This window comes from Barbus barbus, assembly GCF_936440315.1.
Source record: "Barbus barbus genome assembly, chromosome: 49".
Lineage (NCBI taxonomy): Eukaryota > Metazoa > Chordata > Actinopteri > Cypriniformes > Cyprinidae > Barbus > Barbus barbus.
The window spans coordinates 3785159-3811629 of record NC_136727.1 but is presented as its reverse complement, the minus strand read 5'-3'; the positions used below and the strand labels follow the sequence as shown (position 1 = coordinate 3811629).

The 26471-nt window shown below is 38.1% G+C and overlaps 1 protein-coding gene and 1 long non-coding RNA gene across 4 annotated transcripts in view; one reads left to right on the top strand and one right to left on the bottom strand.

The window, feature by feature from the left end:
* LOC306867844 (acid-sensing ion channel 1-like) overlaps positions 1-26471 on the top strand; it is a gene marked incomplete at its 5' end in the record, with an annotated part of 167384 nt that overhangs the window by 125713 nt on the left and 15200 nt on the right. The window contains 3 exons of one of the 2 annotated variants that reach the window (XM_079413760.1): positions 9818-10420; positions 19178-19328; positions 23516-23643. In XM_079413760.1, the coding sequence (XP_079269886.1) occupies positions 9818-10420; positions 19178-19328; positions 23516-23643 (882 nt within the window). Of the gene's footprint in view, positions 1-9817; positions 10421-19177; positions 19329-23515; positions 23644-26471 lie in introns of those variants that run through there. The other variant, XM_079413761.1, reaches the window with a different exon arrangement.
* Positions 3474-5804, bottom strand: LOC306867884. Of its 2 annotated transcripts, none has more exons than XR_013784070.1 (6): positions 5678-5804; positions 5432-5552; positions 5183-5248; positions 5014-5096; positions 4601-4650; positions 3474-4497 (listed from the first exon to the last, which is right to left on the bottom strand). It is a non-coding gene; the product is annotated as an uncharacterized lncRNA (long non-coding RNA). The 2 variants fall into 2 exon arrangements; XR_013784071.1 differs by having other exon boundaries at positions 4601-4655; positions 5678-5795.

Sequence of the window (26471 nt, the reverse complement as noted above, 5' to 3'; positions counted from 1 at the left end):
TAATCTGAAGAACCTTCTTTCACCACAAAGAACCTTTTGTGAAACAGAAAGGTTCTTCAGATGGGGTGGTGATGGCGCAGTGGATAAGGCACATGCCTTTGGTGTGAGAGACCCGGGTTCGAATCCACTGTGAGACACCAATGTGTCCCTGAGCAAGACACTTAACCCCTAGTTGCTCCAGAGGCGTGCGACCTCTGACATATATAGCAATTGTAAGTCGCTTTGGATAAAAGCGTCAGCTAAATGAATAAATGTAAATGTTAAAGGTTCTTTATGGAACCATTTAGACAAAAGGTTCTTCTATGGCATTGTGAAGCACCTTTGTTTTTAAGAGTGTAGTGTAGCAGACATTCTGGAGGAAATAAAAAACGTTTTCAGTAAAATGCTGGAGTGAAATTCAATTCAAAGGGCTGTTGGTTGGAAGTGAATAGGATCGGTGGCAGAAGTGATTCAGATATGAGGTCAAGCAGGTGTTGAAGTCTATCAGCCACACACATACAAATACACACAAGTGTGTGTTTCCTGCAGGGTGAAGTCGACACGTCCAGCCTCATTATTCTTGCTCTGTATGTGTCTGACAACTGCTGTTATCCACTTTCGCTACACACACACACACAGAGTGTACCTGGAGCCATATTAATAGACCTTGGACAGATTGTCTGTGATGCAGACAGGTGGAGAGAGAAGTACAGCTTCCTAGATGAGTTCAGATGGTTTGTGTTGATGGGTGAATCCCACAAATTCGGTCAAGAACGTGTCTGGCTCATTTCTCCTAAAATCAAGAAATTATATTTTATATAACATTGAGTCTAAATATCAAGACTAAATAACTGTAGTCTTGATGCAAAATATCTTGGCCTTTTTTTTTGCTGAAATATGACCTTGAAACATTATTTCATTCACTGTTATATTTTTAATCTGCATCTTTTAAGCTGATTTGTGTCCTGGTGAGTAACAACAGTGAACAATCCTCTTTTAATATGATAATTCGTGTTGAGTTGAATGAGTTTGATGCTTGTTTAAGGCTTGATGTTATTTGACATTACAACGTCCAAGTTCATCCATTGTGAATACTATAAAGCGACGTCTACAAAACTTTCTCATTTAGTCATTCATTTTTGATGGAATATGTTTTATGTTTTAACGTCAAAGTCTGACTTGAGCTTCATTTCGATTAGAGTTTGCCTCGCTGTAATAGAAGTTAGACCTGAGCAACCTTCGGCGTGACTTTGGAATTGAATCAGGCCCTATTATATAGTCTTAATTCAAAGACAAACTTAAATAACTCCTCATGGGCCACAAGAGAAGACGGCGGAAATTGCGGCTGTTCACGGTCACCTGAGGTGAAAAACTCTAAAAATAAAATTGAGTTTAAATGTAAGCATGCCACCGACCGAGATTACTGCATCTGGGGGCAAGACTTTGATGTCCCGCTGCTTTAAAAACCTGACAACACAGACTGCTGGGAATTCTGACCTGAAGCGAGGTTGACGCAGAGCTGTGCGTTAGAAGCAGCTGTTTATCTTTAAGAGGCTCTCAGGGAATTCTGGGAGAGTGACAGTGTTATTTATTGCGGAGATTGTTTCTGGAGATGTTTCTATACTCTTACATGAGTTATTGTTGCTCGTTTTTTTTTAAGGTTGGTCATGTGAACAAGATTCATATCGGCAGCGAGTCAGAGCAGCTGACCCGTGCGGATGGGTTCAGTTCAAGCCATCTGAGAAACATTCATCAGATTCGCCCAGTGATGCTATTTCCTTGTTTCTTTTGGGGGGTCATATATGCATCCCTAATTTTGGGTTCCTTTCAAAATGTTAGATTGCCTCAGAAGTTAGTCAGATACTTCACCAGATGCATTTTTTGATATTGCAATCACCATAATCATCCTATTGTGCAGTTTTTATTCTCTACTTGAACATTATGAGCAATCTGTCATTTTGAACATTCATTCTTTCTGTTCAAACGTGTTAAAAATCCTTTCTCTGTAAATCAGACGTTTTGAATGTCTTTTCAGTTATAAAATTTGAATATTCTGCCTTTCATTTCAAAGGTTTTGAACATTCTATTTATTCAGATGTTTTTTTTTTCCTCCTGTTTTAAGCATTCCAAACAATTTTTCTCTGAATTTAAGTCGCATGATCATTTTAGAACATTTTCAATGTCTCAAAATTAGCTTTCTTCAGTCTAATCATCTGAATTTGAATCTCACAATCTTTAACATTCTTTCTTTTCTTCAGCAGTTTTGAATGTTCTTTTTCTCCAAATTCAGCAATTTGATCATCATCTCTGTTTATTAGTCTTTTCAATTTGAATGTTAAGTGAAAATGTATCTCATTTTGAATGTTTTAAGCATATCTCCTGATTCAAATATCATGAACATTATTTTGTTCCTCAAAAGTTTTTAATGTTCCTTTCTAGGTCTTCTCCAATTAAACATCTTAAAATTTTGTTCCTCCTGATTTGAAAGTGCTCTCTCTTGAATCAAACATCTCCCGTTTCAAACAGTATCTGGCATGCTTTGATCATCATTTCTCTTGGTTGTAATGTCATAGCCATTCTTTTCCCTGATTAAACAAATTTAGATATGAATCCCATTCTTTAGGTTTCCTGATAAACGTTACAGCGCAGCTCATTAGGTTTAGAGAAACAGTCACTCTCTCTCTCTCCCATGTTTCTGGCTTTGTCCATGATTTATTCTGTCCTCTCTTCCACTGCTGCATTGTCTAGTATTTTATTTATTTCCCTTCATTCTCTTTCTCCTCTCGCTCACCATTCTTTCCGTAAAACTGAAGCTCCTCTGCCATCATCTGAACTAAATTGTCTCTTTTATCGCATGTGAGAGTTGTCTCCGTCCACAGCTGCAGAGTCTCCGCAGAGGACACTTGGCATCAGCCTGGGTGCTGATATAGGCAGCTTTCCAGATCACTACAGCATACACTACTGGGGTACTGAGAACTGGGTTTAGTATGCAGAACGTTAAATAAGAGTGGTACCGTCAAACCAGCTGTGATACACAGTAAATTTTGCAGTGTTAAATGAACTCTATTAGAGTTAAATTTAACACTCGGCCCGAGTGTATTTGGTCCCACTCAGAATTGGTGATAAATTGACTCTCGCCATAGTGTTAAATTTTCAGAGTTAAATCAACTCTATTTTGAGTAAAAAATTAACACTGCTCAACACTGAATAGTGTTACCAGAGTTTAACACTAGGGAAAATTAACTCTGTTCTGTGTTACCAGAGTTTAACACTAGGGAAAATTAACTCTGTTGTGTGTTACCAGAGTTTAACACTATGGGAAATTAACTCTGTTCTGTGTTACCACAATTTAACTCTGCAGGAAAATGTACTCTAATTAGTGTTAATATTTCACTTATGTAGAATTCATTTACATTTATAATAGTGAAAAATTCTCTAATTTTAAATCCCATCTGGTGTTTTACAAACACAACAAAAAACAAGATCAACGACGTCAGATTTAAAACATTTATTACAATGCTGTCATGCTCAAGAAACAATTACACTCACAAAAATACATCACATCTGCATTAAATGACAATACATCACTATATTCAGTACAGAAGCTGTTGAACCACCTAGCTAAGCAGCCTTGCTCTAACCTCAGCAATACAAGGACCTTCACTTTGCCAACATCTGTTGAACACAGTGGTCTGAATGAAAGTGTACATCTTGTGTAGAATAGTGTTATAAGTGGTGCCAAAAACAAAGTGTGCCTTAATGAGAATTCAAATTTTTGGTGAACAAACTCATGTCATACCAAACCTATACGACTTTTGTTCATTTTCTGAACACAAATGAAGATATTTGTAATGAAATCTGGCAGACTTCTATCCTACATCTTTCAAGGCCCAGAAAGGTGTTAAAGACATCATTAAATTAATCAGTGAGACTATGGTGATTTAACTTTTATTAATGTTTTATTAAGCAACATGAGTGCTTTCTTTGCACGAAGGAAAAAAAATATATACAAATTTACCACTTTATGAAAATATTAATCCCTGACAAGCGTACACAAGAGCACGACAGATGAGTGTTTTGTTTGAAATTAAAGCAGACATTTTGTGAATGCATGCATAAAATTAAGGTTAAACCAGTGGAGTCACATTGATTACTTTAATGATGTCATTACTACCTTTCTGGGCCTTGAATGTGCTAGTTGCGTGGACTCTCAATGTAAGGACAGAAATCTCTCAGATTTCATTAAAATATCTTCATTGGTGTTTTGAAGATGAAAGAAAGTCTTACAGGTTTGGAACGACATGGGGGTGAGTAAATGATGACAGTTTTCATTTTTGAGTAAATTAACCCCATTAAACAGTTTGTCAAAGGCATCAAGAGAAGAGATTGACTTGCATGGAATGGCCTGCTGATCAAAACTGAAGTACTGGTGAACTGAATAATTCTTTCCTGAGCCAGGAGACAGGGCTGAGCACTTCCAGCGATGTCTTGAATATGCTCCTCAATGCTTGTTCCACTCTGAAAAAAACAAGCAAATTGCAGAGGACTATCACTGATGTGTTAAATTAAAAAAAAAAAAAAATACAAAAAATAATAACAAAAACAATAATTAAAAACAAACCTTTTAGAAGATATCCTTACTTGAGACGTAGACACCTTTCCTTGTCTCTTCTGGCCTTGACAAGACACAAACAAAGCATTTTAAGATCATCAACAATGCTTAAAGAATACTATACGAAGTCAATCCTTAGTCACAGTTAAAGCAACTCAATGGCTACAAAACTGCTGTGAAAAGTGGCACAATGAGAATTCTCTTTTCATTTTGTATCTTCAAATGATATTCCTCGTTCTTTAGAAATGCCTCTCTGTATAGTTATGATTCCGGTGCTTCTTAGACAAAAATACAGAAAAAGGAGGAGAAAGTGTTTTAAAATCCAAGAGAAAAATACACCACCTGTATTATGGGCATGTGATCAAAACATTTAATAGTTGTCAACAATGTATTAAAACTAAGACAAAAACAGTGATACTTACATAGCCATTTTTGAAGAAGGTACAGGAACAAAGGCACAATTCCTCTGGCACAGTTTTCATTCACCTTCCTTGGTGGTGATGCACTGCAAAAATTATTATTATTATTAAATATAAAAATTATATATATATCATATCGTTATCATATATGCACAGTTATATGAAATATTACCTATTATTTTCTTTAATGTCAGCTGTCAGAACACTTTCTTTTTTCATCGAGAATCGATCAGGCCAGCTTATTAAAAAAAAAAGCAAAGCAAAAACATAAATATGGTATATAAACAAAGAAAGTACTACTTCAAATAATACTTAATTTTAAATACATTTACCTTATAGAGATCAAATTAATGTTGTGTTTTTAAGTAGATTTATGAGTTTAACAGTCCCCCAAATGCATAAGTAATAACTTCTTGCCCACCTTTCAGCTCCATCATCTAATCTCATTCCTTTACTGGAAGACCTTTCTTCAATAATGAGTGTGTCCTGGAGTCAAAGGATGAAGACAGGGACTGAGTTGACTGTACAGGAGAAGCTTGTTACTTAAAAACAGGAGAAAGATAATACATTAGTTCTGCAATATGTGCTATGTCATGCCAATAACAGTCACTCTTTATAAACAAGCAACATTTTAAAATGCGTTAACGTTACTTGTACCAGTACTTACATGATCAGGCCAACTAACTGTGCATGTCTAATAACAAAATATAATAAATAACGAAAAACAAAGACGCGTCTGTTTTTAAATGAGACGTTCCGCCTGCCCCATAATTGACTTCTTCGTCGCGAGCATTGAGCGGATTTACCGCTAACTTACTCCCACAGCGCCATCTACGCGGCTTCAGTAAAGATGCAATGGCGGCGTTCGACTAATTTGTCTTCACAGTACTTAATTAATGCCGTTGGACACATTTAGTCTTTCGTGAGCTGAACAGTGAGATGAGTATAAACGGAGGTCGGAGCCATATCTAAATGGGCCCTACCTAGAAGATTTCGACCGTCCAATACATAAAAATTAGTCATCTTAACGTATTTACGTACATTGTGACGTTACATAATTGAACGTTTAAAAAACAAATGAAGCGAGTACACCAAAGCTAAATACATCTAACAATCTAATTAAGTAAGATTACTGACATCATTTAAACGTTATCATTAACGTTACCACATTGAGATGAAAAAGCACATTTCTCCAACATACTGACTTGCCTATTCGATATTTCCGAGTTTAAACCATTCAAATTACACAAAGTTAAAAAATAACTACAACTTATGCATTAATAGTAGCATAATTATTAACCTCAAATATTAAACTTATGTTTTAACAAATGAATTAAAAGAGCTTACCTTTTGGCGCAAGGCAGAAGAAAATGGCGACGAGACAACTTGTGCTGTGGTCTTCGGGGTAGATTGAGGGGCGGAGCTTAACAGAGTAAAGTTAACAATGCAGAATTCAACTCTGATCATTTTCACCGACACTAGAGGGCATTTTTCACTATTTGTTGTTAAATTAACTCCTTAAGAGTAAACGGAGAGTAACACTGCTTAATTAACACTGACGATTTTACTGTGTATAGTTTACAGTTTTTAGCTTAATCTGCTATTTAAATCTGTAATTTACTCGGTTGATTTGCAAATGGGATCTCTTTAAAATCTCAATTTCTCATAGACAGCATTTTAATTTCATGAAAACTTATTCTTACTATAGGTTTTTGGATGTGATTTCAAAGATATCTGAATTTGGGATCCGATTTACCAAATATTCCATCAAAATGATCTCAATGTGAACTCTTTCTCATCAAACCGCTATCCCTCAACAAGTTTTAGCTCTGTATTTTTACGGTATGACAACTATTGACTCGTTTGTTAGGAATTTATTAGGAATGAAAGATTGAAGTCAGTGAAAAACCAACGTGAACAGACTCCATTGTGGGATGGAAAATTTAAGTCGTAATTCAAAAGACGACGAAATCAAACTGTAAGAAATACAGTGTTTTTCATTTAGGCAAGGAGTGCCTTACCTTCGCTGGAGAAATCAATGAGCTATCATTGTAATGTTTGCCATTTCATTCCAAATGGAAGGAGCTGTATTGCTGTTGTGCTTTCTGTTTTCCCTTTGTTCACCATGAAATAAACCACTCTAGACCCCATCAAGGCTATTTTGGGCTGCAAATGATTTTCCCCATAAAATGCATTCTCAGTTGTGGCTCTGTCATGGTTTTGCTCTTCGAGTCTGTTCCTAAACCCACTGGCCATCTGCTGGAGTTGACTATCACTCAGCTAGCAGATAATAGCTTGATTGGCATTACTTTTAACATTTCTGCAATGTAGGGTATGAGTTTTTAACGTGTGTTCTGATTTGTACCAAGACAGACCTTCTCTTGTTGTTTTTAGTCTTAAAATACCTTTTTTTTTTTTTGCATCCCAGTGTAATGTTGTGTAAAGAATGCAACTCTTTTGGGTCATTTGGTTGCCTTTCAACCATTATAGAGGGCCTTAACCATTTTATACACAATTGATAGCATTGCTTTTTATTTCAGGCCAAAAGGAGATGTATCACCCTTTCTTACAAAAGAGCAGTGCATTTACAATGTCCTATTAAGGCTGTGAATAAAAAAAAAAATATATATATATATTTAGAAACTTGCACCAATCCTTTTAGATATTTTTCAATCCTCACCAATATGATGAAATGTTTTCCAATCTTTTAGCCCCCTTCAGCATAAAAAAAGAATACATATTTTCTCCACAGCAGCAAACCACGTGGAGTTATTTTCCAAAAAAAAAAAAAAAATTGCTTGAATTCATTCTGAATTGGTAATAAATTGGTCTTTGGCGGCGAGCTGCTGACCAAGTTTTGCCGAATACTAATTTGCATCTTCATCTGGGTGTTGATGTAGCTCAGCGTGTGATTGTCCCCACAGCGGAGCCACATCCTCTTTGATGAAGACGCTTGTAAAAAAGCATCTGTGACTGTTGAACATGTGGGTGTGCAGTGACGAACAGCCACTGGGGTCCCATGCCAACATCACACTCCTCCAAAATATGAAAAGACTGAAAAATCATTGCTATTCCTTCTGCCTGAGCCCTCAAAGCCACACATATATTTGGTTTATCACAAATTTAGTTCCCCTGTGTTTTTTTTTAAACATAATTCCACATCTTAAATACATTGTTTAATTTTAAAAATATAAATTGTGAATTGAAATAATGAATACAAATTAGTATGCAAATAACCTAAAAAATAATACAAAAATATTACTTAATGCAGTAGTGTGCTTGTTATAGGTGCCAGAACAAATCCTTCCCAAGAAATGTAGTTTGTGTGCCACTACAGTTAAAATAGCGTACATACATGATCTGCTCTCTTTCTAAGAAAATAACTTTTTAATTGTTTCGTGAGCCTCAACTTCTCTTTAACAATGAATAGCTCTTATTGTCACGTATTTGATGTGACTTTGAAATTAAATGTCAAATGTGAATCGTAACACCTCCACTGTAATTTATTTGTGACATTCATAGCTCTTTGTATTTTTTCTCAGTAAAACAGATGATTAGATGACGGCAAGGACACACACAGTGTTTGAATGTCCACAGATCCACCCACCAGCATTTGCTTCAGATAAGACCGAACACATCCGGGTGTTTACAGGTTTATTTTGGCACAGCATTCTGGTCAATACTGTCCTCTGTTATGTACACATTTGGACAAGAGCCTTTGTGAGGCATCTCAGAGCCTGCCAGTGAAAAAAGGGGTTATTGACTTTGAACACATTGTTAAGGTAAGTGGGCCATGACCTGCGGGCACCATGCCCATTTTCCCTGCTTGACTAACAGGCCGAGCTTAAGGACGTGCCCACTTAGAGTCTAAAAGGGATGGAGAGTGTAATTATTGTCTGAATGATGCATTATACAACCAGCAATTAAAAACTGAACCTAATTTTGATGTAAAAAAGCAGCATCGTATTGTGAATATGCTGACATCACCATGAGTGTTCTTGTGATAAATGCTATTTTTGATGATAAGCTGCTGCTGGCATAAACTGACTCATTTAAAGAAAAAAACAGCTGCTATTTCATATTTCGAATGCATGTTTCTTTTCAGAATGAGAATATTTCATACACATTTTATAAAAAAAAAATATAACAATAATATATCAACAGTATAAGCAAAATTTAGATACAAATGTGGTCATTTTAATCTGACATCTTATCTTATTGCACTCAAAATAAATCACTCAAATAGTTTATTACAGTTAATTATTACAGCAAGGCGTCTTCGTCAAATAAAATGAAAAATAACATTTAACCACTGCAATAAGAAAGTTCAGTGAAGTAACAGGCTGCAGAGGATGAGCGCGCTCACAAAGCAACAGAGCTGAGAGCGCGCGGAGGGGTTGAAAATGAATCGAGCGCTTCCAACAAACGCCAGTGAATTACTTCGACTGAATTTATGAAAATTTAACTTCAAAGCGCATAACAGATTTATTGTATGGTACAGGACCGCACGAGTGCGTGACGCGAAGAAAATGTGGCGAGGTGTGCGTTTCTGGCAACAGTTGCGACTTTTATACCGGCTACATTTCGCTTCCCTAAGAGGAGATCTGGATAAATAATATTTTAGCGTCCTTATTTACTACAGCACTGTACTTCAACCAGTTTTGATGAAGCTGCAGATTTGTTCCCCAAGTAAAACCCCACAGGAACAGAAACGCGCGATGTTTATTCATTTTGGGGAGCTTTGGAGCGTTTAAGGGGTCTCTTCTGAGGTAAAACTGCGCGTCAAAGGACTCAGACCTACTCCAAGATGTGCCGAGGCGACGCCGCACCGAAACAACGCACTGAAGGATCACTAAAAGAAGCTGGCAAGATTTTCTTGAAACACACGACCTTTCACGGATTGAGACACGTCTTTCTGAGCGGCTCGTACCCGCGCAGAGTCGCGTGGCTGCTGGCGTTTCTAACGGCGTTAGCGCTGCTTTTTACTTGGTCCTCTAACCGGGTCCGATACTTGCTCTCGTCGCCTGTGTACACCAAGGCGCATATGGTTTATGCGAAACGCCTCGTATTTCCTGCCGTGACGATTTGCAACCAGAACATCTTAATGCCGCGTCGTATGAAGAAACCGGACATCTTCAGCGCGGGACGTTGGCTTGGACTCTTCGGGAAAAACTGGCAGGTGTCCCCCGCGGTTCGAGAAGCACTTGCATCGCACGTTGACGGAACTAATAATGAGCCTCCCTGGTCACCTTTCTCTCGCATCCTGGACTTCAACCACTTTCTGCCTCCTCCTCGAGACTCTCAGCCCTCCATGAGGCAGTTATTGGACCGTCTGGGGCATCAGATGGAGGAGATGTTGCTTTATTGTAGATTTCAAGGGCAACTGTGCGGACCGCGCAACTTTAGCACCGTAAGTTTGTGTACATTTAACTTCACGATAACACACGATGCAAGAATTGTTGTAGTGGAATCGTTATAGTGAACGAGGTGACCATTTCTTTCTTGCGCTTGTTTAATTGCTATAAATTACGCTTTGTTCGCCATAGCAGACTGCATGCAAACGAGTCTTCTGTGCACCATGCACATTTGAACGGTTTTTATCTCATTTAATGCGAAGTTTAAAAGTATGGCCATTTGCATGCTGATACTGTATGGATTACTATATCCCATAATGCACTGCTTCTTCACCTTCCATTTCCAATGTATGCCTAATTAACTGCAAGTATTTTCAGCTGCAATTTTAATATATCTCTTTTTGACTGTATTGACTTAAATACTGTATACACTGAATATTGCCTACTAGATAGGCTGGCATTGTTCCACAAATACTGTTGTTATTGTTGCAATATATAACACATGTACTTTGCTCAGAATGTGAAATTTACATTTGTCCAAAATGTGCATTATGCACTCTGTATTGAATAATGGATCCCACAATGTAATGTACTTGACCTTTTAATTTCCAGTGAGACAAATGAGCATGAAAGCTTTGTCGACTGCATATTAAACATCTCCATGATATGATCAGACTGGCAGATTAAAAATTAAAAATAACTATTTTGAAATAAATTAAGGACATTTTTATTTTTTAAAACCAATTTCTGGATTATACATAAAAATGAATAGGTCATGTGACAATGTATAAATTATTTATCATTGCACTCTTTATCATGCTGATGCATGGCCTTAGTCTTGACCCCATTTATCTAGATGACTGTTTGGCTTTAATATCGCTTTAGGTAATTGTATTTATGTCAGTAAACAAACACAATGTCATGTTTAATGTCATGTTGAACACATTCAGCAATGTAACTCCTGGGATATCAAGCTTGATATATTGCACCACGAGTCGCTCAGCATCCCAAGAGCCTTATCTGCAATCTCCTCGCGTCCAGGTCTCGCGTAATTTAGCTAAATGTATGCACTGCGTTGCATTTGTCGTAGAAATTATGATCCGTCATTTTGTCAAGGGCAATGCCCTGTGAATATCTTTATTTTTCACTCTGCATAATCATTGCATTGCTAGTATGTGAGTATAAAAGAAAAAATTAGACACCGTCAAGGTGGGTATTGGGGAAATTATGACTGGATTTATGCAACTTGTGTCTTTTAAACACTTCGTCTTGCATTATTTTTTAAGGAAATTGCTGGTGTTCAGCATGAATCATTTGGCTGTTGGGCTTGAAACACTTTGACTTGATTTGTAGTTCAGCATCAATGCAGCTACTGTGGTAGAAGGTCACTATCCCTGTGGGCTTGTTTCTATTTAGTCAGTGCACACACCTTGCTTTAAACATCTACCATGTAGACACCCAACTTTTTTCCTCTGTAATTCCACCTTTTCTATCCCCCATTCAAGCATGAGCACAGCCACTTTGTCTAATTCATTTGTAGTGCCTTTGCATGAGTGGAAAGAAGTTAAGTCGGTCCCAAGGGTCCATACAGATACGATTTCATTTAAATTGCATCTATCTTTTACTATCAGCACACTGGAGTCTTAGATTGAAGCGTCAGTCGAGCTTGAAGTAAACTGTAATTATACTAACCCAGTTCTCAACCACTCTGTATTTCTTCTCTCAGTAAAATAAAAATGTATTTTTTAACAGTATGGTTGTTCTGTTTAAGTGAACACTATTGGTACACTGTAAAAAAAATCTGTCAAATTTACGGTTAAAAAACGGAAGCTGTGGTTGCCAAAATTCTACCGTAAAAAAAATACAGTAACAACAATTTAGGTTTTACGGTTTGAACTTAAATTTACAATTAAATAATTTCATTAACTAATATAATGTTAATATACCAACCTATTAAAGTATTAAAATCTGTTTTATACCTTTGAAATACACTGATAACTACCAAATGCAGGTGGTGATGAGAAAGTCACATGATCACAAGCAGCCTTTAAATATTAACATATATAGAAGGTGCACAGTGTCATTCACACAAGCACTAAACACCATAATGGTGAGACTCATTAAACTGAAATATGCAATTAACCTTAATTTAACAACATTAGTTGTAACATACAACCCTAATAAACATAACTGATAAGAAAAAACATAGTTATTTCAAAGAAAAAACATCAAATTCAATCAATTTGAAATGCAACGCAGGGAATTCTGGGAGCGTCAGTTTATTGTTTTCCCCTGTAAATTTTACAGGAACTAAAATCACGGTAGTTTTACAGTGAGGGGTTGTAGTTGAGTTTGATGGATTTTGAGTATTTTAGCTGTGTTGCATTTAGATGTTACAATTACTTGACAAAAAGAACGCTGGAATATAATTATTTAATATTATTATTTCTCTCTTTATTGATGTAGCCTGTCTACCATGAGATGAAGCATGGTACAGAAATTTCATAAGGTGTCTTTAAATTATTACATAGTCCATTTCCTGAATCATTTATAGTGTCTGTTCTTCCTCATATTTTCTGACATGTCTTCAGTTGAATTTTTAATATGAAAACAATTTTCTCAGTTGTTTCAAAAGAGAGAGAATTTGAATGAGGATGGACATCTCAAGAAAAAAGCTACGTGTCTGCTGCAGATAGATTCGATCGTATTGAGAATCAATGAGCCTTTACTGGCTCCAAAGGCTGGAGTCCAGTGTGGAGACCTGTTTGAGAGATTGAGCAGAGGCAACATTGAGAGATTGGAGCCGATGTTTCTGTCCACAGGCAGGCCACTGACAGATAAATCGTAACCCCTTTAGCAGGCCTGGTGATCTTAAATTGGCCATATTACCGCTCCATTACATCACTGAGTCTGCTGTCGATGTGTGCGACTTGCTGTCAATAAAGGAACTGGTATTGATTTTTGTGGCCAAGTCGAGTTGAGGTACACCCTGTGGTCATCTTTGTGCCAGTATTGATCGCTGTCAGACCGGGAACAACGACCTCTCAAACCTGACAAACACTAACTCACAAAATCCAGTGAATTTCTCAGTTTATCCTTTGAGATCAAACAGACACACACAGCTACCGGGAGACCACAGGCTCTTCTTACTGAAGCCTTAGCTTTTTGAGTCTGGATGCTTTAAAGAATAGTTCATGCATAAATAAAAATTATGTTCTTAAGATGTGCCATTTGATAACCATAAATGATTATTTAATTCCTTTTTCACTTACAATTTGGTCTGTTCCTCACACAATTCTATCATTCATGCTACATGAGCAGAATGCATTTGTGTAAATTGTTCATCAAAATATCCTGTACCACCCACGTTTCAGGAATTAAGCCATATGTGGATCAGGAAAGCAGGCGACATGTTCAACAGCTTGACTTTGGCTTCAGTGTTCCTTTATAATTTCATCGTTTTCCGATTCGGCATCATTGATCTGATCTGTCATGACAGCGCAAAGCTATCGTACATCTGGAGCCACTAGCCACGGCAGTGAGTTGTGCAGCTTATTAGACACGCAAGCTTTGCAATCAAAGTCGTTTGAGAACTCTGACAAACGGCTTCAGGTTGCTAGGAGTTCGCCATAGTGCACGGGGAGCCCTTGAGCGGGCGGCATGGTACCATTTGGGTCTCAGTGAATTATTCATTTCAGAAGGTGCTACTGTCAGTGTGCTGATCTTGATCGGTAGTGATGGGTATATCAGTCACACTCTTGAGACATCGGAGCCGCGTCTTCTTCAGCAGTCTTCCTCCTATCACGGTGAATTGGAAGCTAATAGTGACGTATCGTCTTCTATTTCTAGCCCTGCTGCGTAAGGTGGATTGTGAAATTGCTTTGTGGAGTTGCAGGCATGCAGGGGAAAGCATTAAATAAGTAAATAATAGCTTTTTTATGTCTCAGGTCGCACGAGAAAGAACAATGTGGAATTAAAAATCATCTGTCAGCATTTCTTGCACTATTCATATTTCATGATAGACTTTTGCATCTATTTATACCCCTTTTCTGTGTTGATAAATATGTTGGTTTTTAGGAGTGGATATTAAAACTGACACCTGTAATGGGACAGATCATGTTTCACCTTTTACAATAATTGCTTATGCATTTTGTTAGATATGTGCTAATATATATTCAGTGTTTCAGTGATATTTTTTACTAATAAAAGTCAAGTACTTTGGACACCTGACTGTAGATGCACCCAATGTCCAAAATTCACCAAGTACTAAATATGTATTTTGTAGAGTAAATAAAATGTTTACTACGCATATACGAATACCTTTATTGTCATTTGTCCATCAGTCCAAACGAAAATTATTACATACCAAAAAATTGCACAAAACCTAAGTGCAAAAGTGCAAATACTACTAAATACACAAAACTATTTCTTCACATTAGTCCTGAGGCATTTAAAGCTTATACAGCTATTGGATAAAAACTGTGTGTGAGTCAATTTGTCCTTGTTTTAATGGCTCTGTTACTAGTGGTTCAATGGATCACAAAACCCACAGTTCGAATCATATTATGGTTTTTTAAATCACGGATCGCATCAATTTTCGGATTTCAATGTAACTTTGTTTTACATTTATTACTTAAAGCAAAGTACTTCTTCAATACCACTGCAAAAATGACTAGGGCTGTGTATTGGCAAGAATCTGGTGATACGATACGTATCATGATACAGGGGTTGCGATACGATATATTGCGATACTGTAATATATCGTATATGTAACAGATATTGAACATTCTCAGAACCTTTCAACTTGGATGTAACAGGTTTTTCAGTTTGTATTTATGTTCCGCGTGGAATCGAACCGCCCCCAACTGCACAAAACACCCCCAAAATGAGAGAAAGCTGCAGCCGCGTAGCAACCCTACCGCCCGTCGCGCCTCGCGCAAAGGCTCTATGGGACACAGCAAGCGGTGAAACCGAGGTGGCGCTCACGCCAAGTACTGCTCACTGCAGAGCCAAATGACCTCCAGCTCTCCCTCTCTGGAGGTCCAGCTCCACCTCTGTGTGAAGTAATGGGTGGAGTTATGTTTAGTGATAGGGTAAGGGGTAGGGTTAGGTGTCTATCTCCGCCCATTACCTCCAGCGAGGGGGAGCTAGAGCTCCAGCTCCTCCCATTTGGGTCTGCAGCGAGCACCCTCTCGCTCGTGCCGCCGCGGTCCCGGGGCAGATGTTACCACAAAAGCACAAATGACGCCACACTTCAGCTTTGTACACCAAAACAGGAACTGAAACAATTCTTTCATCCTCCATTACTGGTAGCAAATGCATTCATTAACAAGACGAGACGGGACTAAAATGTTATTTGAGGACTACCGGACATTCAAAATACATCCTACAGGCTAAGTTAACTGTCTTGTCTTTCAAAATGTGCGTCTCTGTCATTGGAAAAGGGGCGTTTGCATATCTAGTCTCAGTATGGCAGCCGCAGTGGACGGATAGGCTACCAAAACGCAAACTAGCGATCTGAAACAATGGCCTCAGCACCCGAAGGGTTAGGGAGTGGGTGACTAGACGTCCCGTTTTTCCCGGGAGTCACAATTCATTGTCGATTAACTTAAAGTCAGTGAAGGTGCGATAGGCGGAAACGCGCTGATAGAAGTGCTCTCTTTCGTGCACGCTCCACTTCTTCAGTTCTCATACAGCGCGCGATCAGTTCTCAGGCGCCCCCCTGTATGTGGTATGTTGGGGGGGCGCGAGTGAAATTAGACAAACTTGGGGGGGGCGCATGTCCTAGAAGGTTGAAAACCCCTGGTTTAGAGAAGAGGAAGAGTCGTCACCATGCCGTCAAAACTAGGGGTGCACGAAAAAATTTATTCATATATGAATCGTGATTCTGTCTTCTAACGATTCTAATGGATTCACAAGTTTCTAGATCAATGTTCTAAAGCAGCGATTCTTCATCCTGTTCTGCACACACTCTGCTCTGCATCTCTCTCTCACCTGATCTTCAGCTCATCAGTTCCAATGAACTGTGGTACAATTATACACTTTGTATATAGACAGACAGATATTTTTCACATAGCTATGAGAAGCATTAAACATGGACGCGCATGTGGTTGCCATACTGTATTAAAGCTTACTCTGTACTCAATGTTGGCACATATGGAAAGAAGTTCATTTTGGGCCCTGAATGCATATTTTGAATTTAATGCAATTCGCGTAATATTTATGTAGTTCTTAAGAAGATGTGACCATTTCTCATTGCTTTAAGTTCTCGTGGCTGGTTTTATTTTCAAAGAAATCGCTGATTAAGCCTGTAAATTCTCCGCTCCTCCCCTGTGATTCTTTTCCAGTCAGCTGAGTCTCTGAACAGAGTCTGCCAACTGACAGCGTCCTACTGGGAGATCAGAGCGCCTCGCTCCTTCAAACTCCCTTCAGCAGCCAGAAAGTTTTAAAGTCGATTCATTTTTCATAAAGTCCTGTTACAAAGGGCAGAAATGATAATGTATTATTGATGTCTTCAGCCCCAGTGGAGGCAGTTCTCTTGTATTAAAGCAGCAGAGGCACACAAGATGCTTGATGACACTCAGTGGCCCAGCTTTGGCACTAATAATTTAACACACCTTAGCGCTCTGTTTGAATGCATTATTAGATAGCGTTGTTTGGTCATTTGTCTCTCATTTATGGGTTAGTAATGTGTTCAAACCCCGAACTCAAGGTATTTCAGAACACCATTTTATAAATTCTTGACAAATAAACAAATTGGTTTCCTACCCTCAAAATAACTAGAAAAATACTTCAGTCAGGCACATACAGTGTGTTCCTGACTCAATTTCCGACGTGTGAAGCCTTTTGGCTATTGTAAATATTTTCTAAAGCACCTTTAGTATATAAAGGTCCTTGTGAAGGCCCGTTCTTTCAAAATAACATGCAGTTATCGGTGCTCAATGGGCCGATGGCCTCGTTGAGGGGACTTCATTGTGAAGTTTCTCAGAAAGACTCCACTAGCATCGACTCTCTCGCGTCCCAAGGTCAACGCAACCCTAGCCAACTACGCTGTGTTGCCACGGTTACCACAGCAACTCTCTCGTCTTGGCAACAGCCTCGCTTCTGTTTGCTAAATGCTTTAGACGCTGTTATCTCATCAGGAGTAGTTTAGATGTAGAAGAAGCTCTGGAGCACTTATTGTCGGTAATGGCAAAAGGGACCAATTGTTCTGATGCTTTTAAATATGTTTGTCTGGAAGAGGCAAGAGCTTTTAGAAACATTATAGTGGATGTTCCTTTTGGGCATCTTGTGTGCTTTTTGAAAGTTGAAAATGACTCTTTAATGCCCCAAAATGCTGTCTATGTTAGCAAAATACAAGGTTTTGAGGCATGGACAACAATGAGGTCTCATCAATAATGATTGGCTGCTTTCCTGGCATCAGTAGAGAATTTCAGGGCAGTTAACTGAATCATCATTTGATTTACTGGGTCATTGCCATTTTTTTTTTTTTTTTGTCATGCACATTTTTTTTATGCCTTACAGCCGTTTCTGTGGTTTTATGTGGCATTTGTTGGTAAGTTTTGCTTGTCAACTTTTCACACTGGTTAAATAATCTAGATGGCTAACTCAGATGAGAGTTCAAGTTTTCTGTATTGATAAATTTTGATGAAAAAATATTATTTGTAAGTATAACATGTTGACTAATTAACATTTGTAAATCATTTTCAAATAAGTATTAAATAAATGTAAAAAAAATGCTAATTGACCCTGTGCTGCTAATTCTAAACATGATTATTTTACTGTGATTTATTGAAATGCGTCAGTGTAAATGTGGTAAAAATTGTAGTTGTTGACTCATAGAATCTTAAAGAAACTCTCATTTCAGTCTCAGAACAGAATCTGTATCTCTTTTTTTTTTGCTATCTTTGTCAGGATGTGTATTTATATAAGCGCTCCATCTGTGAATATGTGCAAGTGCATTGGCTGAATCAACCATTCATCTGTCTGTCTGCAGCATTTCATCACACGCCAACTGATTTCTGACACATTCTTCATTGGCATTGAAAGGTTTCTCTCTCAAAGAGAAAGAGGTGAAGATGGCTGTCTGTATTCAGAGACATTTCTGAGATGTGATTCCCTGGAGAGCCGCTGCAATTTTTATAACGTCACTAAGTTCTCTAAAGATGTGGCCTTTTCATTTCCTTTACATTGAATGTTTCTCATTTGTCCGCAATGGTATTCAGGTTCTCCTGCAGCGAGGAGCAGTTGTGTTTTTTAGGCGCCATGCTGACTGACTGTGACATTCCTGCTGACTGTGATCTGATTAGATGTCCATTAGCTCAGTTTCAATTAAGACTGGCTGGATGAGCTCCTTCTGCCCCAGTGTAGATCAAGTCATGACTTCGAGATGCTCTGTAATTAATCAAAGGATTTCCTGAAACCTTACTTGAAAGATTTTGATTTTAGCTGGAAGTGCAACTGGGTCATTCCTGTTCAGAAGAACCTTTGAACTTTAAGGAATATGCTTATGTTGATATAAGGAGATAATTCTATTAAGATTTATAAAAGGGCATTTGGAAATATTCTGTTTGATTAATTATATCTAAATTATATATTATTTATCATAATTTGATAATCACTTGATGTATTAATGTTGCTGTGATCACTAGAAAATCTTTAAACATAATTTTGTTTATCGCCTGCTTTCTACAAGTGATAATAGTGCAATGTTAATTTTCTGATTTAAGTTATTCTTAACAAAGTTGAAATTCATCGACCATTAAAAACAATAAGTGCTCAAAGTCCCTTTGTTTATTTTGTATTTTTTCCAGATCTTCACACGCTATGGAAAATGCTACACCTTCAACTCTGGACAAGATGGACGGCCACTGCTGATCACCATGAAGGGGGGGATGGGAAATGGGCTGGAGCTGATGCTGGATATCCAGCAGGACGAGTATCTGCCTGTGTGGGGAGAGACTGGTACGTCTCATTAACCCAAGTAATCTCATGTGTCTTTTAGATGAGATCCCATAATATTAGCCCGAATGTCAACAATTGCTTCATTTGTGCCTGTTTTTATTTCTCCTAAAGAACTGTAGGAGAAATATCTGAGACAGAGCTGATACTTGCATTGCATTTAGCTGGATTTTATTATTTTTTTCCGATCCTGATCCAGCAGATCTCTAGTTTTACCCTATTCCTTAGATGAATCCACACTAAAATGCTTCCAGGAGAAACTCTTGGGATTCCACCTATTCTTCCAGGCAGATTTGCATAAAATCACCATCACCTGAGCCATCTAAATGTCAGTAATCTGCTCATGACGGTTTAGTTTAGGATGAATCTGTGTTTGCTAGACTGGCTCTCCGTCTTTAATATTAATCAACAGGTTAAACCGAACTGACTGTGAATGAACTGTTAAATGAACATTCATGTCACAAAGCTCACCTCCAAGGACAGGATCAATTCAAATCCATAAAAAATACTGCTAGCGGGCACAGACGCTTCTTAGCAGCATCTTAACTGAAATAGCAGCTGATTTGAAATGCTCAGTTCAACTCTCAATTGATTCTAATGCAGTTTGATGTCAGCATGTTGTTAATATTGACACAAATATAGGCTAATAAATCGTTTTTATTAGATTGAAGGAGTGGTTGACTTTTTCCAGGCTTGATTGTGTGCTTTTGTAGCCTACTGAGCGTGGTCACAAAAAATGGGAGGTATGCAGATGTCCGCGCATAGCCTCCGTGCACACCCTCCGATGACGATTTCCTACATTACGCATACCCTAGCGGACTCGCAAACGCGGAAAGTATAACACTGGCTTTAGGTATTTTAGAAGGCAACAATTATGCCAACGATGCATTCAAATGCTAAGTATGGAGCTTACTAGGTTTTGGAGCATAGCTGTAGACCACCATAAAAACCTGGTCAACACTTAGAACAACAGTTTATCAGATCGAGCCTAAAAAAATGAACAAGCACAACACTGCAGTAAACAACAACAGCAGCCGCTAGACATGTTTGCCAGCAGAAGGTCAGAATGCTGCGAGGAGAAAATGTCTGTGACCTTTCCGGTAAAGTTCAATAAGTTTTGAGCACTCAAAATGCAGAAAGTGACGTCAGCCCAGATCCTATTGATCAGAAAGCGGCAAATGCACAAACACACGTTACAGCTGCAACCCCAATTACAAGTGAAGTGATACGTCCAGACTAGGAAGTGAAACTCACTCGTGTCTGTCTCTCAGTGGGACCAGTTTAACCTCTCTACGCCTCCGTAATTGAAAAGAGAGAGGTGGTAGATAGGAAACCCTGCGCACCTGCCTGTGTCACCACCCGACATTTACAGAGATTGTTTTTATAATGCTGTGATATCCCGAGGAGTTCTGCTCTCGCTCCTTCAAATTTCTCCAAACGCCAGGTGCTCTCGAAGGTCTCCGATATCTAATCACATCCTCCAAGCAGCACTCTGGTTACTCGGGTGAACGCTGTTCTGAAATCTCTTCCACAGCTGACTGGATTTCTCTGTAATTACAGAGCAGCTGTCTCGAAGTCTTGACAATGCCAGACTCCTCCAGAAACTCTGCACTGTGCTGTTTCTCTCTAAGGCTTTTTCACACTGCGCTTAACCTTGGGTTAACATCGTTTTAACCCATGTGTCACACTTTTGAAAGGGGGTTAGCATTACTTTTAACCCTGGGTTATAAAGCCCTGCTGACCCTGAATTACATACCAAAGTGGTACAACATGAAACCAGAGCGCTGGAATATTTTGGCAAGACTTTAAATGAAAGGTATAAAAGGGAATAAATCCCAGATTTTCAACATGGTCTCAGACTTTTCATCTCACCCTGTACTTGTCCAGTCTTGTAAATATGCAAATAAGAACATTAGTCCAGAGTTTACACTGTAAAATCCTGAAGCCTGACCTGGAATTGAGTTTATCAAGGCCTGGTTTTGATAGTAAAACTTTTGAATTCATTCTGCCTGAGTGCTGGATGATGCCTTAGATGATCTGCTAATATACAATTCATGAAACGGGGCATCTGTGAGTTTACTGTGGCCGGCTGGATCATTTCCCTCATGTTGTTCTGTTTGTGCGTTAATTATCATTAAGCAGATGTTTAAAAGGCAAAAATGGTGATAAAGCAGGTGGGAGACATCCGTAACTCCTCTGTGTGCTCATAGAGGATCTGCTTGGGAACTACATTTGTAACAATAGTCATTAGTAGTGTCACACGTGGACCGCTCTGTGGGCTAAATGAAAATCTAGCAGGCTGTGAAAGAGAGCCAGCATTTAGACTGTCATATACTGATTTAAAGTGTTTAAATGACACGGGGTAGTGTCAAACGCAGCCTATAATCTGTGCTATCACTGATGTTTGCTTAGCTGTCTATAGAGTCTTTACAGTCTGAGGATGACACATGGCTAAATGTCAAAACATTACAGACGTGAAGCTGTTTGAAATGCCTTGAGACTAGTATTTAAAGATCTCTCTTCCTGTCAGTGTCGTGGTTTTTAATGTTGTTTCTGGTTTGTTCTGTTGTCATATTGCCTGATGTCTTCTTTATTTTGAATATTGTTGATTTCCTGTTTGCTAAGTTGTGTTGTGCATATGCAGATGTCTCTCGTTGAGAACCAAATGTTTGAACTCAAGCTCATTTGTTGCAATATTCACAATGTTTTATCACAGTTGTAACATGTTGTTATGGTCTTAAGGCCATTGCACGCTGAGTCCGAATTTTTCGTCCGAAATTTTCACACGTTGAAAAATAAATACGACCTCACGTTTTGTCAATCACGTTTGCACACTGCCTCCGAAATTTTCGTCCGTCAAAAAAAAATTCGGATCGGGTTCGATTTTTTGCGTTTTTCGCATCCGTATAAAGCATTTTGAGATGCTTTGAGAAGGTGTTTTGACAATTCAGAGCCACCGTACAAGCGAAAGCCAAAATCCAAAATAGTGTCAGACAAATTAATACACTTCGTCTTGCAGCACAGCGCACTTTATGACAAACAAATTGCGGAATACAAAGATACAGAATATAAGGAACTGCTGTAGCCTATTTTTATGCCTGGCGCGCACCTTTCCGATGCCGCAGCTCGGTTTGTGTGTGTGTGTGTCCATACCTCAGACAGTCTCTGTTCAGGATAAATTGGTTCACGGAAATTGGTGGTCTTCTTTTTAATATGTGGATTCAGTATCGCTAGCAAAGTATCAAACTTAGGCACTGACATCCTGAAATAAACGTTGAATCTCTCGAGATAATCCCGCAGGTGGAACTCTCCTTCCTCTCTGCGCAATCTAAGGATTGGATGGACCCAATATTTCCTTTTTCTTTTTTTAAAAAGAGAGAGGACAACAAAATCATCCTCACTGCTTGAAGACATTTTGTATAGTTTTGCGATTTTTTTCGCAACGGATTAATTAAAACGCATCGGACTCAGTGTGCAAGGTCTCTGTGCGTGACAAATTTTTAAGATTGCGAATGCGGAAAAACGCATGCGAAAATTTCGGACTCAGTGTGCAGAGACCTTTATGCACAGTTTCTATTCATATTCGAGGTGGAATATTCTTAATTCCTATCCGAGACTTTGGGGCCAAGTAGGAAGATAACATAAAAAGAAAGAAAACTATAATGGTAGGTTTGTATTTGTGTAAGTGTACAATTATCAACAAAACTATCCACATTTACTTAAAGTCTCATTGTGAAACTTGTGGTGGAGAAACTTTTACTCTTTACTTCATATTTTGATTATTGTTGGTTATATTTGAAAAACGAATATTTACAATCATCTCTTTAAAGTTGACCTTGTTTGTAGCATTATTGCATTGATTTATTGTTATAGTGACTAAGTATTTCAGGACAAGTTTTTGTAGTCATGTTTTTGGGTTCTTGGTTAAGATTCATTTGGTTTAATTTGTGGTGTTTGCCTATTTGACATTGGTGAACAAGCACCAATTTTCACACGTTGTGAAGAAAACACATTTTCTTTATCCACTGGATTTTCTTTTACTTTGTCAATGAGAAAGACTCTTGGGTTCAACTTGAGAGGGTTTGATACTGTGATATAAGCTGAAAATATGATCTGATAGCATCTGTTCTTCTGAGACACCTGCATTAAGTACATGTCCCAATCTTCACGTCTCTTTTTCTCTCTCACAGATGAGACGTCTTTCGAGGCGGGAATCAAAGTCCAGATCCACACGCAGGATGAACCGCCTTTCATCGATCAGCTGGGATTCGGAGTGGCTCCAGGCTTCCAGACGTTTGTCTCCTGCCAAGAACAGCGGGTACCAAATCATTATTCTTTTTGTAAATTTCTTGGTGCTGGAATTGTCTCAAAATGTACAGGACTGTGATTGTGTTAGTCTGTTGTTTAAGTGCTTTGATATCTGCAACTGCTTTTTTATTTATGTGTGTGTTTGTTTTGAATGCTTTAATGTGGAGTAACACAACTAAATTTCTGAATGTTCTGATTGATATTGTGACATTATTTTGATGCTAATGAAGCACATTTTCAACATGAATTCTCGTCAGTGTAATGCAGAAAAATCTAATTTTCTATACATGTAATTTATACAACAGTTCTGTCAGGTCCATGAATCTGATTGGCTGATAAGAGTGTGATATTACAATGAAAACAGAACTCCTACTGTTTCACCACTTGTATCACTCCGCTTGTGGTATTTTTCACAGCGAGTGTCATGGCATATGCCCAAATCCACTGTAATTGAAAAAGTACTGTTTTTTTTGTTGTTGTTTTTTTCACATACTGTAGGTTTTGAGAGTTTTTTTTTTTTGGTGAGAATGTACTTGTTTAGACTTTAAATATGCAGTTTGTTAATAAAGATAACATGCATTAGAAAATGTGCTTCAACATTTTCGGAGATGTGAGCTCCAGGGCGTCAGTGGCCTTTCAGTGCTCATAAACCTGCCAAGAGCAGCCTTACCTCAGCCAGATCTTCTGGAATTTGCCGCTGGCTCTGATGTCTCTATAGTGATTAAACATGACATATCATTTGTTTTTGGTAAATCTAACGGGCAGTTATTAATCTATTAATTATTCCAGAGCAAATAGTTTTGGCTTAGATCAAAATCTCATCACGTTACATAACATCAATTTTATGAGTGAGTCAGCAGTAAAGACTTTTATATTGAAAGAGTTTTAAACAAGGAAGTTACTTTTACTTTCAACAAAACCCTCTAAGATGCAGCCAACAAATGCACTGAGCAGCGCTGTCATCGGAAATCACCCTTAACAGATGAAAGGCTGACAAAGCCATCCTTTGTCTTTCTGACAAAGATAACGCTTTCCTCAGAAGACATTCAAACTAATGTTTTATTGTGAATATGAGATTGAGCTGAATAATGAATGCTGTTATGCAGGTAATCACACTCGCTCAGTCCATCTCTCTCTCATAATACTCTACATAATACAGTGAGCTTTTATTTCAGTAATATAATACGTTTTCAATGAAGCAACTCAACGTTTCTTCGTAACTAGTTCTAAATTGACGTTTTTGAATTAGTAACAGAGGCTTGGGCTCAGCTGTTAAAACTGTCAAACTGAGATTTGAATCCATGGCAGAAAGTAGTTCTGCACAAAAGAGCATTTATATACATATATATAGTATTCGTTCATCATAGTAGAAGTAACAAGCCTTGAATATTGATTTAAATCGTAAATTATTGGGAATAACTGGACTTTCACACTTTAGCAATGACAATACGTGGTGAAAATGTGCTTAATAGTAATGAACAATGTCAAAATGATTAAAAAAAAATCTCTTTGTTATAAAATAGCCTTCATTTGCACTATTCAGAAAAATCTCATGATGATATAATAGACTTTATTTTCACTATTCAAAATGTAATTTCCTGTTTTTTGTTTGATTTCGGGCTGAGATATGATGTGGACAGCTTTGTGAGATTCACCCAAGAAGAAATCTGGTCTCCCACATCCACAAACATGATTTGATTTTCAAATGAGAGTGAACGGCCGACACATGGGTCGACCCTGCTGTCTGGAATAAATATTATTTATTTATAGCATTCTCAGAATCCATGTTTAATTTTCATGAAGGCCACATCACGAAATAAAAACAGCAGCTTTGTTTCTGTGAGAGAAAGAAACGGGTGAAATCAAGGTGTATGTGATTGATAAATAAGAGTCAAAGAGACGGGCAAATGATCTGACTGGATGAAGACAGACAGAAAGGTGGTTGATATGCACAGACGGCTCTCTGCTCTTGTAATTGGAGGTCAGTGCGTCTCCCATGTGCAGTGGATTGATTTCAGTAACATTTCCCCTCATTTATTTTCCTCTTACACAAAGATCAAGCCTCTGTCTCTAGATGCATCACCAAGATTCAATGTCACTGGCTTTTACAGGATTAGCATCTATCTCTGTCTGTCGCTCTCACCGTGGTTCACACAATCAGCGTTTGGGATTGACAACTGTATTTACTAATGGATGGGACTCTCTGACTGTGTGGAAGATAGAATAATGTTTATATGTAGTTAACTTAAGTGAATTCGTAAAACCATACCAATAGGTATCGGGTCGAAAATGTGTTTGATTATTTTGTATATCTGCTAATCAATACTTAACAGGAAAATTTGATTGCTCTACGTCCACACAGCCATGCTATTTTCTTAAAATTAAGTCACTGTTTGTCTTTTAATCGCAAAAACAACTTTGAGTAAATGAGGCTTTCTATAGAATATGCCAGATTCATTAGTCACTGACATTCACCTCAAGTAATTAATGTTGCATTAGCACTTGTGGAAAGCAGTAGTAGTACTGCTGTACAGTCCAGAGTTTGACATTAGCATGCTGCCAAGCTAACAAGCCAAAATCCTAACAAGCGGAAAAATATAGACCATGCACAAATTTGGGGTCAAATTGCAGTTTTTAATTTGGCTGAACTATTTTTAACAGTTCTTTTCCTACTGAGTTGGTTGCATTGCATTCTGGGATTGGATACATGCCAAAACAAGGTATCTTAGGAGGCAGCATAATAATGCCGCCTGTCTTTCAGAACGGTTTTAACATAAAGGATCCATCTATAATGCCTTCAACTGCTGCCTATGTTGCCAGCTTACTAGTTTTTGGGGC